This window comes from Branchiostoma lanceolatum, chromosome 7 (assembly GCF_035083965.1).
Source record: "Branchiostoma lanceolatum isolate klBraLanc5 chromosome 7, klBraLanc5.hap2, whole genome shotgun sequence".
In the NCBI taxonomy this organism is placed as follows: Eukaryota; Metazoa; Chordata; class Leptocardii; order Amphioxiformes; family Branchiostomatidae; genus Branchiostoma; species Branchiostoma lanceolatum.
In genome coordinates, this window is record NC_089728.1 from 725,808 (window position 1) to 744,344 (window position 18,537).

An 18,537-nucleotide genomic window follows, 5' to 3' on the forward strand; every position below is an offset into this window, starting at 1 on the left:
GTAAATAACAATCATAATACAAATCATAAAAGGTCATTCATCATTCCAGACTGGTGTAAACCTTAAACGTGAACAACCCTAACACCTGAGCTCAGTTTTGACTACGTGACAAGCACGTCTTATTTGTGTGCTTGTGGGGAGGGGGGCAGAGAAACATTGAACACGAGAACAGACACAGACACGCATCTGCTTGGAGATCATATTTCGGTGAAGGAGGGGCCGTGCAGCAGACGGTGACTTTGCACATCACGCGACATGTCCGATCCCTAACAGATAACCTTTCCCCGAAGCCAGGATGTTTCCTGTGAACCGACATGACTGTACGACTGTTGTACCCCACCTGGCTCAAGCTGAATGATCCGTCAGGCACGACAAACTGCAACTCCGGAGGTACGGGTCACTGCGCCCCTCGGTATAAGTTCACACGCGGTGCGCGGCGGCTGCAGTGAGAGTTGAACCGACCCTGTGTACAGGACAGGCGGACCCCAGACGTACCCCGTTCCGAGAACACACAGGCATCGATACGGTCGGACCTGCAGCTACTACATACGCGTCGAGAGCCGAACAGAGCTTAGGTAGGGACTTGCCTTACGGGTTTGTCGATCTCTAAAGCTTCTACTTTTGTTCGTTGGCGTTCTGTAGTGACAGACATAGTGGGGGTTATTTTGTATGCTCTCTTAACACCATCCAAAACAAATAACTGACACTTTTATCAATGTACAGGGGCTACAGAGCCGTACAGTTGAGTATGTAGGAATCAATGGCCACAAGAGAGGCTTAGCGAAGAACAAAAAATAATCGTAATGACATGTTGAATAGATTTTAGTCGTCTTGCCTTACTGACGTCATTCTGAATATTTTCCGTCTGTCCCCACGGAAGATGAAGCTGGTCCTGCCGCTCGTCCTTCTGTGCCTGGCGGGCGCCACCTGTGCCCGGACAGTCCAGGACCTGGAGTCGGAGCTGCTGCAGGCGATCCGAGAGATGGTAGGAGACCCCCAGCAGGGTGAAGAAGACAACACCATGCCTCCGTATTCGGAAGAAGAAAAGGAAGAAGACACACCAGGCGTAGACAACACCATAGACCCCATGCCTCCTTACTCGGAAGGAGAAGAAGATACACCCGACGAAAACGACACCATAGACCGCATGTATCCAGATCCGGCAGAAGAAGGAGAATACGTACAAGGTGAGGACACTGAGCTGGAACCCACACCTTCCTACCTGGATGGAGAAGAATACGACTCAGCAGAATACCCTTCCCTTATTGACGAGGACGCCACCCCGGAAGAACAAGGAGACCAACAAGCGGAAACACTCCAGGCTGGCAGGGAGGTGCAAACAAACAAGGTGACACAAGTTCTTTGTTACATTTTCACTGCTCAGCTTGAAAGCATATGGTACAAGTTCCCCTGCCGACGTGAGGTAATATGTAATTTCGCTATGATTGAGAGCTAGCCGAAACGAACCTCCGTGTTAGCTCGACATGTTCGTTGCAATTAGGGATTGTAAGTGTTGATGTCAGTTTCTTGTGCCGCTTTTTTGCTTTTGTTGTTGTTGAAACTATTCATTGTATCTGGAGGGTAGAAAATGGTGTTTGGGGTTCTTTGTCTTTGTTATCTTTTTTGTAACATGTATGGTGGTGCTGATGACAGTCAACGGCTTCATTTTGAATTTTTCTTCAGTATAACCGTACAATGTTTGTTGATGAATTAAGCTACCTTTTCGACGTATTCTTCCTTATCAAGATAAGGAGCATCTTGGGTCCATAGTGATGTATGAATGTGAGGAAAGCCACGGTTCTGATATTCGACTAATGTATGAATGTGTGGAGTGCCACGGCTCTGATATTCAACTAATGTATGAATGTGAGGAAAGCCATTGTTCTGATATTGAACTAATGCATGAAATTGTGGGCAGCCACAGTTTTGATATTCAACTAATGCATGAATGTGTGGAGAGCCACAGTTCTGATATTCAACTAATGTATGAATGTGTGGGGAGCCACGGCTCTGATATTCAACTAATGTATGAATGTGAGGGGAGCCACGGTTCTGATATTCAACTAATGTATGAATGTGTGGGGAGCCACAGTTTTGATATTCAACTAATGCTTAGATGTGTGGGGAGCCACAGTTCTGATATTCGACTAATGTATGAATGTGAGGAGAGCCACAGTTCTGATATTCAACTAATGTATGAATTTGTGGAAAGCAACGGCTTTGAAATTCAACTAATGCATGAATTTGTGGGGCCACAGTTCTGATATTCAACTAAGGCATGAATGTGTGGGGGGCCACGGTTCTGATATTCAACTAATGCATGAATGTGTGGGGAGCCACGGTTCTGATATTCAACTAAGGCATGAATCTGAGGGGAGCCACGGTTCTGATATTCAACTAATGCATGAATGTGTGGGGAGCCACGGTTCTGATATTCAACTAATGCATGAATGTGAGGGGAGCCACAGTTTTGATATTCAACTAATGCATGAATGTGAGGGGAGCCACTGTTCTGATATTCAACTAATGCATGAATGTGAGGGGAGCCACAGTTTTGATATTCAATTATTATGCATGCATGTGTGGGGAGCCACGGTTCTGATATTCAACTAATGCATGAATGTGAGGGGAGCCACGGTTCTGAAACTCAACTAATGCATGGAATTGTGGGCAGCCACAGTTTTGATATTCAACTATAATGCTTAGAGGTGTGGGGAGCCACAGTTCTGATATTCAACTAATGCATGAATGTGAGGAAAACCACGGCTTTGAAATTCAACTAATGCATGAATTTGTGGAAAGCCACAGTTTTTATATTCAACTAATGCATGAGTGTGAGGAGTGCCACTGTTCTGAAATTCAACTAATGCATGAAATTGTGGGCAGCCACAGTTTTGATATTCAACTAATGTATAAATGTGTGGGGAGCCACGGTTCTGATAATCAACTAATGCATGAATTTGAGGGCAGCCACGGCTTTGAAATTCGCAAAATGGCATAAATGTCTAATTTTAGCCAGTAGGGGGTAGTGACCCTTATCTATGACTGATTTGAAGAGCTAAGCCTGGAACGATTTATGAACTATATCATGTTTTGCTTCCTTTTTTTATTTCATTTTATTCTATTCTATTATAAGTTGTTATCTAACCGCTATGGAAATTGAGTTATTTAGTGAGTGCTGGGTGACTTGTGAAAGTAATAAAAAGAAGATTGGGTCATAGGGCTAAAGACTGAATGACTCAGTCGAAAAATTCCGGTCAGTCCAATATTGATTTGGAGAAGAATTAATTTCTTAATAAGAATGGTATACCTGGTTAATACACTTGTGTTGCGATGTGTCTTTGAATTGTGTACGTCTTCATAGTGGTCAGCATTCTCGTCTCTACATCTGCTTGAACATTACCCCTGACCTATCCACTTAACTCTCTTAAGGTGCAAGACGTCACGATGAAGGTGACCTACAAGGGTGAGGAGTCCGAAGAGAGGGTGAGTTTCGATGACGTCACCGGAAGTGAGACCATCCAGGTGTCCGCGCGCAGCGATATGGAAGAAGCCAACATCCGGCACTGCTTCAATGAGGTAGGATACTTTAACTGTACATTGCGGCATTTATAACATAGAACGTTTTCATGATGCGCTCGTCACCATATCGGTTTCCCTTCTTCTGATTTCAAACGCATTTCAAAGTTGTTTTCAACATTTGGGGAATTTTTAACACCCTTGAATAAGTAAATTTCCTGTAATGTAAGCTTCGACATATGTTATTCAGAACGTTGTAATGTGACGTCATTAATGAGTGTGCCCCTATCTGTTGACTTTGAAACTTTGAAACTTTATTCTTCAAGTGCAACATCGCAAACTCTGTGTCTGAATTGTGTTGCCTTCTTACAGTGGTTTGTAAAAACGTTTACATTCATACTTCTTAAAATTGTAAAATTTAAATATATAGCGGGAGATAAAAACAGTTAAAAATAGTATATACGGAATAAACAACAGTTGACAAAAACGTATGACATAATAATATACTAGTGCTCCATAGCGACAATGTAGAGCGTCTTAAAAGTACATTCCATATCTCGGAACACGGTATTAACAAACGTCATTGAGGAATGTTCATGAGACACTGTTTATCAGTCCAACTAAGTAGGGGATGGGTGAGTTTTTATAGCGTGACGTACGGCAGTGTGGGATGTCAATCTTGTGTGAGTTACGGGTTTCACGTCCGGTAACTTGCTGCCTAGGTGGGGGTAACCAGCTGCGAAACTCAGCAGAGTTCAACAGAGACATGGCGAATGAACGGCAAATGGTGACTCGTCGTACCGCCAAGAGGGTGAGGTTCAGTGTGACCATGGCTGGCTCGTAGTCGTGGTATTGGGGCCCAAGAATAATCTTGCACGCCCTCTTCTGGATGCGCTCCAGACTTGCGGTTTGTTTGGCGGATAGGGATGGGTGCCACACTGGTGTCGCGTGTTCAAGAGCAGGTCTGATATATACAGTGAACACGGTCGTCAGATCGGTAACTGATACGCCGAAGCGCTTGAGTCTACGTAATAGATAGAGTTTTCTGTTTGCACCCGAGATCATCTGGGAGACGTGCAGGTTCCACTTTAAGTCACTTTGGACAGTCACCCCTACTATTTTGACCGTTTCCACGGTTTCCAACTCTTGACCATCAATGGTGAGTGGTTCCGGTTGTGGTGGTGTTCTTGCAAAGCAGACGTGGAGAACTTTGCATTTCCGTGGGTTCAGTTTCATTTTGTGTTGATCAACCCAGATGTTAAGATTGTCCGACTTCATTCGAATACATTTTTGCTAACATTTGGGGGTGTTCTGACACTCTTGGCTACGCTCCTAGATGTCAAAGAGCGGCAGAGCAGAACAATGTTTCAAAGCTTGCTGACAAAACACAAACACTACACAATGTAGGCGTCATTGAAGTGCAAATACAAGTGTCGGTGCCACAACATGGCGGATACAGTTCGTTACTATCTTATTTGGTATGGAAGCCATTTTGGTATGCCAGTAGGATCAGGTGACTGCATCCACGCTGTGATTTATTCTAGAGATTATTCATATTTAGGTCAATATATTCTCAGAAACCCTTTGTATCACACATTGAATGGATTTTCAGGAATAACACTCGACCTCACAATCAAATCAAACCTTTTTTACGACACCCAAAATGTGTGAAGCATTGTTCTTGAATTGGTTGCGTGTGTGTGTTTGTGTGTGTGTGTGTGTGTGTGTGTGTGTGTGTGTGTGAGCGAGTGGTTGGATGGTTGTATGGTTGGTTGGTTGGTTGGTCGGTCGGTCGGGCGGTTGGTCGGTCGGTCGGTTGGGTAATCGTGTGGAGGTGCGAGTCTTCCATATCTGATTGCATGTTTGTTTTTTCGTATTTCCAGGGTTTGTCACTGGAGTGCTTCCCGGGAAGCTCCAAATGTTACCTGCTGAGCATCGCCAGCCAAGGCGAACCGGGACTGCAGCAGCAGAAGGAAGACACGGCCAAGTTTCTGGTGAGAAGTTTCTCATTTGCGCTAAACAGGAGGGTCTACTGGGTAAACGAAAGGAATGTCGTGTTTAAGGTGATGTTCCATATAAGGATAACCATGCCTGCTTGGCAAAAATAAGGGAGGTCGGAGTTTGAGGTTATTTTGTTCCATATAAGAAGAACCAGTCACGCTGTAACAGAGGAATACAGATTTTCAACTGTGCAATACCACAGTAAAGTCGTCAATAGTTGTGGCGCGTTTCGCCTTCACATACATTACCGTGGACAGGATATTGTAGGTATCATTCGTTTGTCCTATACCTTCAACCACGGGAGTGAACTGTTTTTTTGGGCGTGTCTGCCGGACTATCTGTTTATCCGATTTCCAACACACAGTGCAGCGTTGCCACACGTCCACAGTGCTTCTTTTTCTGTTTGTAGGCCTGGAAGGGTCGCAAAACTGTTGGGTAAGGTTGAGGTGCTCTCAGATTGCGGTTGTTGATGTTGTTGTTGCACATTCACGGATGAACAAAAAGCTACCTTTCTCTTGAAATCACAGAACCCACAAATACTAGAAAAAGTGGGACTTTTCGTCTTCCACTGCTTCCAAAAAAGAAGTCAAACCCAGCTAATTTAGATATAGCCAACAATTGTATATAGTACCAGTAACCTATTGTTACAGCAAAGTCAGACACAGTTTACTGACGCTTGTATGTTTTTCCTATGTTTTTATCATGTATTTGCAATTAGCCCACGGGCATGAACTTGCAATAAACTTCTATTATATCCATGTTGTTTATTCCGCAGGAAGAGTCGCCATCGGGCGAAGTGAGCGCGGACGACGCCCCGGAGGTCACCATCAACTGGGTGGAGAAGGAGAAAGTAAATACGATATGATTTTATATAACCTTACATGATATGGCATGATATAATTTGATATGATATCATATGATATGCAACAACATGTATACACCAGTGATTAATGTGCAGCCCCAACAAACTCTCACTATTATACAAATAAAACTTTCTGAAAACAATTTCGAGATTTAGACATGATGTAAGCTTGGATTCGGTGTTCTGAAGGACAGGACTGTGGCGGAATTCAGCGTTTGAAACTGTGAAGCCAGCATGTCTCAATGTCAAGTTCATTGTTCATTAAACAAACCGTTCGCCCAGGTTTCCCGAGAGGACCTGCCCGCCTGCCTGGCCGACTTCCAGCCCGACTTCGCCGTCTTCTCCGCCGCGAAGGCCCCGGGGGACGAGGGGACCGTCACCGACGACTCCGCCGCGAAGGCCCCGGGGGACGAGGGGACCGTCACCGACGACCAGGCAGACGCCGGAGCGACGCAGGAAGGTTTGTCGGTTTCATTGATTGTTTGATTAATCGATTTCTTGTATACCGAAGTTTCCATTTTGACTTCACATTACATTTTTCTTTGGGTCCTTAAGAATATACACCTGCAGACTAGTGAGACGCAAGGGCAACACTGGGATTGATCGAACGTTCGATTTATTTGTTAATTGATTAATGGATAGATTGATGAATTATTGATTGATTGACTAATAGACATCTGTGTTTGCGTGGATTTCAACACTGATTGAAGCAGGAAAAAACTGGGACATAGTTGCGTTTAGAGTCGGAAATCTCCTTATGACAAACAAAAAAATTGATAGAAAGGGAATAGAACATGAAAGTCAAAATTCTGCTAGGATAATATTTTTCTGCTAGGCCTCGCAAATAACGTTGAGCAATAACAGCCGACATTTCTCTTCAGGAAAACGGTACCTGTCCGGCGGGTCCCAACAGTGTACACACGGCGCATGCCCAATCAAGAAACGGGTGCAGAAACAGGTAACGTCTATTCTGTCCATCGAGTTGGATTTGCAAACTTCACTTTAACATTTATTTTCTGGTGAGACATTTCGGGGAATTTTCAGTCAATGACGTCACTAAAAGTAAAATCGTAAATTGTAGTTTTGTAATTCCTTTCCATGCATCTGGAAAAATTAAAATTCATATTTTCTTTCGATTTTTGTTTCCAGGGCAACTGTTACTACATCGGTTGCTGGCGCAACCGTCGTCTCGTCTGCAACACCTTCAGCACTGAGTGCGTGTGCTGCCCCGAGGTGACCCGGGCCTCCCAGTGTCTCGTCTGCCGGGACTAGTCAGGTGATCAACGCTGCCTTATATGGTTAGCAACAATCAGCTGTTATCACGTGACGTATGACTCCATGTTAAAGCCAGAGCCATGAAGAGACGGCAAGACAGGCCCAAGATGGCGACCGGTGTCGGTCATTGATGATAGGCTATTCTATGCGGGGTTTGCTCGTCTTTAAATATGCATAATATGTTGGGATGGAAGCTAGGAAATCAACTGTGAAGCGTTCGATCTGCTGAATGTCCTTGAAAGTGCCCATGTGCCTATGATGATCTGAATACTGAATTCTCATCGTCGTTTTTATTTTACAGAATCTGGAACTGCAGTCCAAGAACAAAGGAGGCTCCGAAATATCTAAAGGAACACAGATTGAGTCCCCCTCTTGACCCACGAGGTCATGGAATATATCAAATCTACGTGAAAGTAAAGTTGTTTTTTTTAACACAAACAACAAAAAGAACTCTATGACGTTTGGGACCGCATTATCCTTGTCACAGCGCCACCATGCGGAAAGGAAAGGAGTAGCAGGGTTCATTACGCCCTGCTGAAGGCAGATTACAAGTCGTAGGGCATTTTTGGCTGTGTTGAAAGAAATACATTTTCGAATGACATACAAACCTTTGTGAAGCTATTTGCGGGATATAATACTGATAAGAAAAGCTCTCTTCCTGTAGACACAGCAAAGTTATCCAGTTAATCAGAACGATAGTTCGCACCTGCTGTAAAAATTAAGGAAATAAAAATTACCAGTAACGTTTAATACGTGATGTGTGTGTGTGCGTGTGTGTGCGTATGCGTTTGTGTGCGTGTGCGTCTACGTTTGTTTGTGCGCCCGTGTGTGTGTGTGTGATAGAGAGAGTTGGGGGAAGGGGTAAATTCATCTGAAGAAGATGATATCACCGCCAGAAGTATGACGTAATCAACGTCAGGTTGCCAAGAGGCGGAAATTGGCGCATGGAAGGAAGAAAAGACAATCTGAAATCAAACTCGACAAAAAATGTTTGTAAATTTCAACTCGGTCGATCATATCTCCAATGCTCTTTCATCATTACTTTTGTGTCTTAATGTATGCTCATTACAAATGGGGCACCTTTCCATAATAATCAACCTTTCCTATAATAATAATAGATTTGAAACAACTTCGATGATGATGAAAGAATGGAAAATATGATCCACAGAACTTAGGTTTTCAAAATTGTTGTTTCCAGTTGAAGAGGTTCATCAGTCACGTTTCCACAAGTCTCGTGTTCTCGCGAGACTAGGTCATTCCGTGAACAAGACGTACAGACTAGACGTCGAAAATTTGGAGGTTAGTATTTCGCTACCTTTTATTAAGTCACTGTTCGAGGTTGTTTCCAGGTTATTTAAGGCAGTTTGTCATACTTTTGTCTTCACTTGGCAAATATTTGCCTGGCCCAGGCTGAGGTTACTCCTGATAGGCTATGGGAATGACGTCATAGATAGGTGACGTCAAAATAATAAACAAATAAAGGCGGGAATGTAGGCTCTAAAGCGTTAAGATTGGAGAGTCCATGTTTCCCTCGGTTTAAAAAGTCTACATCTGGAGCAAATCCAGACGCATAGCGTCATTGTCAAATCACATTTTATTGTACACTAAAATGTAAGGCAAATTACTATCAAAGTAAATATTATGCGGTAAGCCTAATATCCACGCTGTTCTACATATAGGGTACCGGGACTACACAATAGAGTAGATATACGAGACAGTAGAAGCCTAATCTCCAACATGGAGTCCATCACAACATGAGAACATCGGTGTCGCATATATTGCCCATTCATCAATAATCACCCAAACCAACAGATGTACAGCGGACACGTCAGCGGACACGTCAGCGGACACGTCAGCGGACACGTCAGCGGACACGTCAGCGGACACGTCAGCGGACACGTCAGCGGACACGTCAGCGGACACGTCAGCGGACACGTCAGCGGACACGTCAACGGATTTACAAGCTCTGCCAGTCTGCTTGGCCTGCTATAAACTAGACCAGTTTTCCGCCAATACTAGTAATGTATGATGATGATCATGATATACTTAATCAATCAATCAGTTGATCCATCCACCCATCAAACAATAAATCAATCAATTAATCAGTCCAATGAAACAAAGTCCAACTCAAAGTTACTTGTGATTAATTTTTATCTGACATTCTTTAGTTCTTCATTTATCTTATCTCCGTGTCTGTGTCTGTACCGCTGAGTAACAACCGTTTCTAACTGATTAATCCGGGTGGCAGGTCACTGGAAAATAATGTTTGTCTAACATAACCTAAAGCACATTCATCTGTCCGACATTTCGGTAACGCATCTGCCGCTCCGCACGCAATGAGTCCATTCATGCCCTGATCCATGCGGAAGGTAGCTAAAGCCCCCATCTCACTGGACCTAAGGCACGTTGGCGACGTTGCTGCGTACTAAGCTGGATTTGTATTACCCTTGATTATATAGTGGGAATATAATGCAAATCGTATAAGACAACAAAACAAACAAAGCTTAAAAATGTCGTTTAGCGAAAAATATTCGTTTGTTATCAATGAAATTCGTTGATAGTGCTGTCAAACGTGGTCGTTGAGAGGTCGCCAACGCGGATCCAGTGGGATAGGGGCTAAGGGGACTGAATACTGTCAAGGTTGTGTCACTAGAGCCTTATCTTCCGCTACTCCTCATCCGTGTCACTCTCGCCTTCGTTGTCGAACACGTAGCTGCTGTCGGTGCTGTAGTCGGGGTCGCGGAGCCACAGGGACCGGGCCCCGGCTCGGGCGGCGCCGGACGCCGTGGCGGCGGGGAGCAGGCCCAGGGGCGGCAGCGGGTCTCTCACGGGAGCTACCCTACTGGCACACCTGCAGGAACAAAACTTTATGTTAAGTTCACGAAATCCACATTGATAATGTACCCTTACGTACTGACAACCTCAGAACTCCACCGGCTCCATATATCCAAACTGTGTCCGTGACTGCCACGCTGGGATTGGTCTTCAAAGCTATACAAGACGCTGCCAACGCCGCTAACTCCGTTTCGGATCAGCTACAGCTTTTGCTATTCGGATGTCAATCATGTTTCATGTCTCTTGTGGGGTCGTGTGGCGTAACGGCAGGGTGTTCGACTCAGAACCAAGAGGTCCCGATGTTCGACTCAGAACCAAGAGGTCCCGAGTTCGAATCTCCCTGACGCCACCGATGTTGTGCCCTTGAGAAAGACACTTTACACGACGTTCCTCACTTCGCCCAGGTGTATAAAAATTTAAATGGGTATGTTGTGAAGATTGAAGGCATCCGTTGGGATGACTTCATTCCCAACGAAACAGTCCGTCGCAGAACTAACCAACTGCCGGTTAGTTGTAAAATCACCAAGCAACGGATGACCTTCCTGGGCGGTTCCTACTCAGGACGTCATCAAACTGATCTCATCGGAACCAAACCCGTCATGGAAGCGACCTAGAGGTCGCCCTAGAGGAAGATGGGAAGACCAGATCTTCAACACACTCCAGGGGTTGGAGATCACCAGAACTGACTGGAGGGTCTTAAAAGTAGGTGTCAACCGTGATTAGGCTTTGCAAAAGTCACGTGCAGACGCACCTGGTTACCCCCGGCTGATGTGAATGGCACATCCCACCCTTATGACCGCCATTGGTATCCCGTGGGCCAGTGCGCGTATCCAAGACCTGAAACCAACAAAGTTGGTGTAATAAGTGTGCTTATAGATGCAGCAATTTTGCATCCGTCCCGTTGTATTTCTACAAGTGCTTCAATGGACACATGTCTTCAAACCATAAAGTCTTGAGAAAACAGATAATAAGGTCAACCCGAATAGAGGGCAAAGTGACGAGGGATTTGGTACTATCCCAAGATGCTTTGCACGCAGAAGGGTTAGATAGAGAACAGACCATATGCCCTTACTCGGTGTTCGTGAAGCGGAGAGAAGAAGGGCAAGCCTGGAGCCCTGAATCACAGGGTGAACTAAGGCAATATCATCGACTTTGTTGAACCTTCTACATTGTATGATAAGAAGTAGACATCCTCACAAAAATGAGAGGTATGTACGTGTGTGTGTGTGTGTGTGTGTGTGTGTGTGTGTGTGTGTGTGTGTGTGTGTGTGTGTGTGTGTTTTGCACGTGTAACACAATTAACCAAGCATAACATTCTAGGCTATATTTCCATAACATAATTCATAACAGTTACCGGATCTCGTTGAGTTTAACTTTCCACATTCACATCTGCAATCGGCTCGTAACAGCAAAATGCATCAGCATTATTTTAACATATCCGGCGTATAACTGAGTAAGTTTCTAAGTTTCTAAGTTTCTGAGTTTCTGAGTTTCTGAGTTTCTAAGTTTCTAAGTTTCTGAGGTTCTAAGTTTCTAAGTTTCTAAGTTTCTAAGTTTCTAAGTTTCTGAGTTTCTGAGTTTCTTAGTTTCTAAGTTTCTAAGTTTCTAAGTTTCTAAGTTTCTAAGTTTCTGAGGTTCTAAGTTTCTAAGTTTCTAAGTTTCTGAGGTTCTAAGTTTCTAAGTTTCTAAGTTTCTAAGTTTCTAAGTTTCTGAGGTTCTAAGTTTCTAAGTTTCTAAGTTTCTGAGGTTCTAAGTTTCTAAGTTTCTAAGTTTCTGAGGTTCTGAGTTTCCAACGTTCTGACTTCCTAAGTTTCTGGTTACCCTTCTTTGAGGTTTCCTTCTGCCTGTGTCCCGTTGCTCCATGGCAGGAGCTGCAGCCTGATTCTCCAGCTGGATGTCCCGCAGCTCGATCTGCTCCACCGGCGGCATCGGGGCGGGCGGCCTCCGCGCGGGACCCGCCCGAACCGGCGCCGGAACCACCTCGTAGTAGTTCTCAGGCTTAACATGCTTCAGCTTCTTCAGCTCGATCCTGTTTCGTATGCTGTTAATGCAACAACGCAAGCATCAGTTTTAGTAATGTTAAAACAATATGAACCTTTATGATAACCAAGACGTTTCCTCTACAGATACTGTGTTGATCATCAAATGACTCAAATGCTGAAGCTGTTATAATGACGTCTTGTTTAATCTGTACTAAGTTATTCAAATTGATTTACAGAACAGACGTCGTGAATGTAAGAATGATTGACACTTACTACAGAACGGATGTCGCGACGGTAAGAATGATTTACACTTACTACAGAACGGATGTCGCGACGGTAAGAATGATTTACACTTACTACAGAACGGATGTCGCGACGGTAAGAATGATTTACACTTACTACAGAACGGATGTCGCGACGGTAAGAATGATTGACACTTACTACAGAACAGATGTCGCGACGGTAAGAATGATTATCATTTACTACAGAACAGATGTCGCGACTGTAAGAATGATTGCCATTTACTACAGAACAGATGCCGCGACTGTAAGAATGATTATCATTTACTACAGAACAGATGTCGCGAGGGTTAGCATGATTGACACTTACTACAGAACGGATGTTCCGACGGTAAGAATGATTGACACTTACTACAAAACAGATGTCGCGAGGGTTAGCATGATTGACACTTACTACAGAACGGATGTTGCGACGGTAAGAATGATTGACACCCCTGCAACACAGCCGGCTGCGATCAGCTCTCCGGAGGAACATGCCGCAGGGACAGGAACCGCGACTAAAACGAGTTTTAAACGTGGAGATTTGTTTGTGTCTTTAGCTAGTTACTGATAGCTTGTATTGAGTCTCAGAGAAATGGAGGCAACAGTGTCACGATTACTATTAGAAGTGACTTATTGAATACAATTTTTTTAATGCAAATCGAATTTGAATTTCTATCAACTAAATTACTGATGCCAAATGTCGAACATGTGCGCATCTTAGTTTGTGACAGTTTTTCTGTTATGAATGTATCGTAGGGATCCGTCAGTTTCTATGGCATGAATGTATCGAAGTGATTGTAACAGTTTCTATGGCATGAATGTATCAAAGTGACTGTAACAGTCACGAGTGTACTGTAGAGATTGCGACAGTTTCCACGGTAACCTTACCCGGAGGTGCTGCTGAGGGAGTCTCCACTGGTGGAATGTTTAGCAGGACCTCGGTAGTCCTAATAAACGAACATATTGGTAGATGTAATTGTGAAAAAACGTACCAAGTTATACATTGGTTCAGAACACGTGCTTCTCTAGTCGACTAAATCTCTGTTGAAAAGTCTGGCGCTTATTTCCATTTAAGTAAATTTGAATATCGAGAATGCTTACCCCGTCCGTGCAGGCTGCCCTCTGTCCCGTGCCTGTATGAGGATGCGGTGCAGATAGCCGTCCGTCCTGTTCAACACGGTTCCCTTGGAGTTCACAGAAAGAGAGACTGTACCGTTGGGTTCCGTCAGTGAAATGAAGCCGAGCAATTCGTACTGAAAATAACACAAAGGCGCTTGAAGATAAATTCATCCATTTTGAAAACCAAGGGAGACATCGAAACTAATCAGAAAAGTCGCTGAAACTTTTACGAGGACAGAGTTCCAATAGAGAGGTAGTCCCCACATTCACTGTTTGTTAGATGAAAGCTGCTGTCCGCCGTCCTGTACATATGCGACGATGCAGACAAGGTCGGAGTTAAAAGAATAAAGTCCACACACCCAGGTGTCGTCCCGATTCAGGATGCTGTACTCTATCTGCCCGTCTGGCCCGGTGTCGTCGTCTTTAGCTGAGACGGTGATCAAATCAATGGTACCCCCAACCAGATCCTCCCGCGTCCGATTCACAACGTATTTTGCTACAGAAAGGGGTCGAAACAAACAAATACAACGTGAAGGTAAACCAGCTATCACTCTACAGGATCGTCGGGCAGCCTGCCTACCTGCCTACGTGCTCAGGCCAGAAAATGGCCCCTTGCTTCGCAGAAGGCTCCTCCAGGCAGTCCTGTCCATTGCCCTAGCCTCGTCGGGCAGCACAGACTTCCTAATAGCCGACTTATATCTGGTGTCAAGTTTCTGGTACGCCGTTAATAAACATACATGCACACAGCTCATTGAATATTTGACAACTTTGCAATGCGTAGATAGCCATGCTATCTTCATATGGATAGACACTTTTCTATGTTATGTTGGCGGAGTTGCCCGACAGATACATGCATCTCTTTAAACGTACGGTACGTTTCATTAACTGGTCTAAGATCATACCCTGAGGGAATCGCGGGGAGTGCCTGTTGGTACTGATGAAGGGAACAACGATGCGAAGTGTCAGGAAATCCAGCTTCAGGTCAGAGTTCATGGCATCTTCCACACTCAAGGTGACCTGTAAGGTGAAAACAACATTGGGTCAAAGGTCATCGGGAAACAATGTGACTATTCAAATCAAGAGTATTACATTTTCATACTTTTTAGCAATTTTTTTATTATCCATATGTGTTTTATAGGAATTAACACGCTACTCACTGTATCTATTATTTAAATGTAGCTGTAGAAGTATAAGCCTCGCTGCCAATACTTGGATACTTGCATACTTCAATAAGTTCATTAGCTGACATACAAGATTTTTAAGCAGCTAATCTTCCTGGAGATAAAACGTAGAAACATACGCCATACCAACTACAATAAAGGCTTTACATCTAGCACCAGCATCATCACCAATATTTGAGATCGGTGTTCTTAGTATTTGATAGACACATACATTGACGAAGTAGTCCTCCGTGATGTTAGGAAACGTAGACGAAGTGTTGACGTCACCGGTTTGGCTGTTGATAGTGAAGAGATGAGTCGGACTTTCCAGGCGCATGTCCAGGACTGACCCGATCCGGTACAGCGGAATGGCGTTTGTCCCGACATCCTCGTCTGTAGAGTTCACCCGGGTCACGTGGGTTCCCACGGAGGTGTCCTGCAATTTTACACGGAACCGAAGTCAGATATCCAAAGCAAACAACCAATGAAATTGGTATGCTAACTATGAAGATATTTTTTATTCCTTATTAATGATTTTGCTAGATATTGTACATTTAACTGTAAGCAGACAATCTCTACCTGTGGAAGATAAATTTCCTCTGTTGTGAAGTTGTCCCGGACGAATTTGGGCGGATTGTCGTTCACGTCGTCGACCCAGACTTCCAGCGTTGCCGTCGCGGTTCTGGAGTTGATGACGGCGCCGTCAGACGCCTCCAGGGTCAGGTTGTAGAAGTCCCGCTCCTCGCGGTCCAGCGAGCGGCTCGCCCAAACCTGCGCATGCGCGGACTGGTTCTGTTGGTGGACTGTGAAGATGCCTGGCGAAACACAACCACAAGCACACATCATTATAATCTCTATTACTAAAGATTGTCAGAGGGTCACTAGTGGTATACATCTTCAAAAGGGAAATTGATCACTTTCGCAGTATATTAGCAATGGTATAAAACAAAAACAAGAAATTGATCTCAATGTTCAAACGCTGCATCATGCAAATACGAAGAGAATGGCATTGAATCGAATGATGACTTTCCAGACTGAAAGGCACCAAGTTTCATTGATTTCATGACAGATATTTGGCCCATGCCCGTACCGTAATCGTCCACGATCCTGTAGGAGACTTCCCCGTTCACTCCCCTGTCCTCGTCCGTGGCCGTGACCGTAAACAGTTCCCGCCGCGCGACATTCCAGGACTCGCTGAAGTGGTCACTCAGCCAGCTGCTCTCAAACACCGGGGAATGGCGGTTGGCATCCGTGATGTTGAAGACAACCTGGCAAAGAGATACGCAATTTAAGTCCACTGCAGACAAAAATAAATCAGATTTGATTGATGTGGATCACTGCAATATCATCTTGCATGAAGCTTTGATGGCACACTCACTAATTAAATATCAAGTGTATCATCTTTATTAGTATATTTCTAGTATTTCTGTGATTAAGATATTGGTTTGTCTAAGGATATCTGTGTCGAAGAGAAAGGACGTTTCAGAGCTAGGTTAAGGTATATGTATCTAATAAGACTGTTAAGAGGCAACGACGTTTGTGGAACCGAATTGAACACCGGGTCGACTGTAGTCTTACCTTGACGGACGTGCTCTTTTGATCTTGTCCGTTGTCGTAAGCCGTTACTATGGCGACGCAGTATTCCCTCTCAGTCTCGTTGATGCTAAACAGTGACTGTCGGGTCCTCATGACGCCGGTGGTGTTGTCCACGAAAAACAGGTCCCCGCAGATGCCGCCTGGGGTTACATAAACAAACGTTCAAGAATGATAGTGAGAGGGTTTGGCTGTGATAGAATTCAAGATAGGATGGTGTATTACTCTGAAGGATGACCAGTGATTTATGATACAGAATACAAGTTGTTAACAGCAGGATATTTGTTTGGCCGTTGAAACTACAACAGTGTATCTCCCGAACATGGGTAGCACGATCGACCAGGGCTACTTCAAGCAACTGAATATCGAGACCTATTGACATAAGAATAGCATAAGGTACAGATACAGCGATGGTACAGATGGCCCTCTGTCGTCTTAAAACCGTGCCGTGTCAGAAGTATAGGGGTAAGTTTTTTTATGAAGAAGGCTGGATCGTTCGTTGCACATTCGGTGAGTTGACAAAAAAATGTTTAGGAACGGACTTTGATCGTCTTCTGAAGAACTCTTCACTTATATATGAACATATAACCTGGAAAGAACTGACCTGGCTTCTTGCCGTAGGACACAGTTCCGTTCTCTCCGGAGTCTGCATCCGCTGCAGTGACGGTGAACACACTGGTGTCCGTCGGCGAGTCCTCAGCCACCTTTTCACGGTACGGCGTGCCCAGGAACACCGGCGGGTTGTCGTTCACGTCCGTGACTGTGATGGAGACCTCGGCTGTTGATGATCGGGGAGGGTTGCCTCCATCCACGGCCAGAACGGTGAAGTTGTAGGAGGAGACGGACTCGCGATCGAAGTTGAAAGTTGATGAGATGTCTCCAGTCCGTTCTGAAACAAAGTTTCATAAAAATCGGAAAATAAGGTAAAGAGCAAACAATAATTATCCATTCGTGTAGGATATTTGTTTGAAACTTTGTTTATTCATGAGAAGACTAATTCGGCATGCTTACCGCTTTTCATTGAGGTCATGAGGGAAAAGGTAAGGGTCAGATGAAGTATAACAAGTATACAGATTACATCATTTACGTCTTGATAACTCTATCAACATATATTAATACATATACATGGTACAAAACAAATAAAGGTAAATTTGGTTCATATGTACAGTGTTCTTTATAAATGACTGGAACTAAAAGGATAAAGCAATCATACATCGTGCAATGTACACCTTTCGGTCCTTTGTTACAACGGGCTGATGTCTTACTGATCTTCTGACCACATACATTCTCCCACACAGAGCATTCCACGGCCATACATGAAGACTAACATCCTAGGCTTTATGTATGGCCGCAGGACTGTCTGTGTGTGAGTGGTTGTAGGTGTCGAGAACAGAGAAATTAAGATATAAAGATCTCAAAACGTCATCGCCATCATCACAAGATCATGAACAGTAGAGCATTCGGTTACCTCCTACTGTAAAGTTGTCTGCGCCTAACAGGGAGTACCGCACTTGGCCATTCGCTCCACTGTCTATGTCCGTAGCAACAGCAGATAGAACCTGGAGGATTAGAAAAAAAAGACAAGTGTACACTTAACGTCAGCTCAAACACTACCCAGAAAGAAAACACATAGTTTTAGTTATTTACTGTAGTAAAATGTGGTAACTAAAAAACAAGTTTAGGAGTAAGTTAAGTGAAAAGAGCTCTCACTAAACCTACCAATTTATTGTCGTCGTTTTCCGGAACGCTGATGTTGTAGTGATCATGTGCGAATACCGGACTGTTGTCGTTCACATCCCCGACGTTGACGCTGACGGTAACTGTGGAAGACAAGTTTCCTCCGTCTGTGGCCTGCAGGAAACAGAAGGAAACTCTTAACTTACCATCAATAAATCACACAATGGTATGGA

At 44.2% G+C, this 18,537-nt stretch overlaps 2 protein-coding genes across 2 annotated transcripts; one reads left to right on the top strand and one right to left on the bottom strand.

Moving 5' to 3' along the window:
- The first annotated feature begins 858 nt into the window (after positions 1-858).
- LOC136438480 (uncharacterized) lies at positions 859-8,264 on the top strand. The gene is made up of 8 exons (XM_066433282.1): positions 859-1,348; positions 3,433-3,579; positions 5,403-5,513; positions 6,296-6,370; positions 6,665-6,842; positions 7,264-7,340; positions 7,532-7,658; positions 7,959-8,264. Exons 1-7 carry the CDS (start codon positions 881-883, stop codon positions 7,652-7,654), a joined length of 1,179 nt encoding a protein of 392 aa, XP_066289379.1. The 5' UTR covers positions 859-880; the 3' UTR covers positions 7,655-7,658; positions 7,959-8,264.
- Positions 8,265-9,851: 1,587 nt separating this feature from the next.
- LOC136438296 (protocadherin Fat 4-like) lies at positions 9,852-18,258 on the bottom strand. The gene is made up of 15 exons (XM_066433059.1): positions 18,255-18,258; positions 18,096-18,218; positions 17,232-17,516; positions 16,613-16,770; positions 16,125-16,302; positions 15,614-15,849; positions 15,267-15,470; positions 14,777-14,891; positions 14,234-14,370; positions 13,857-14,008; positions 13,644-13,702; positions 13,168-13,270; positions 12,314-12,533; positions 11,244-11,329; positions 9,852-10,508 (listed from the first exon to the last, which is right to left on the bottom strand). Exons 1-15 carry the CDS (start codon positions 18,256-18,258, stop codon positions 10,325-10,327), a joined length of 2,244 nt encoding a protein of 747 aa, XP_066289156.1. The 3' UTR covers positions 9,852-10,324.
- Positions 18,259-18,537: the final 279 nt, after the last annotated feature.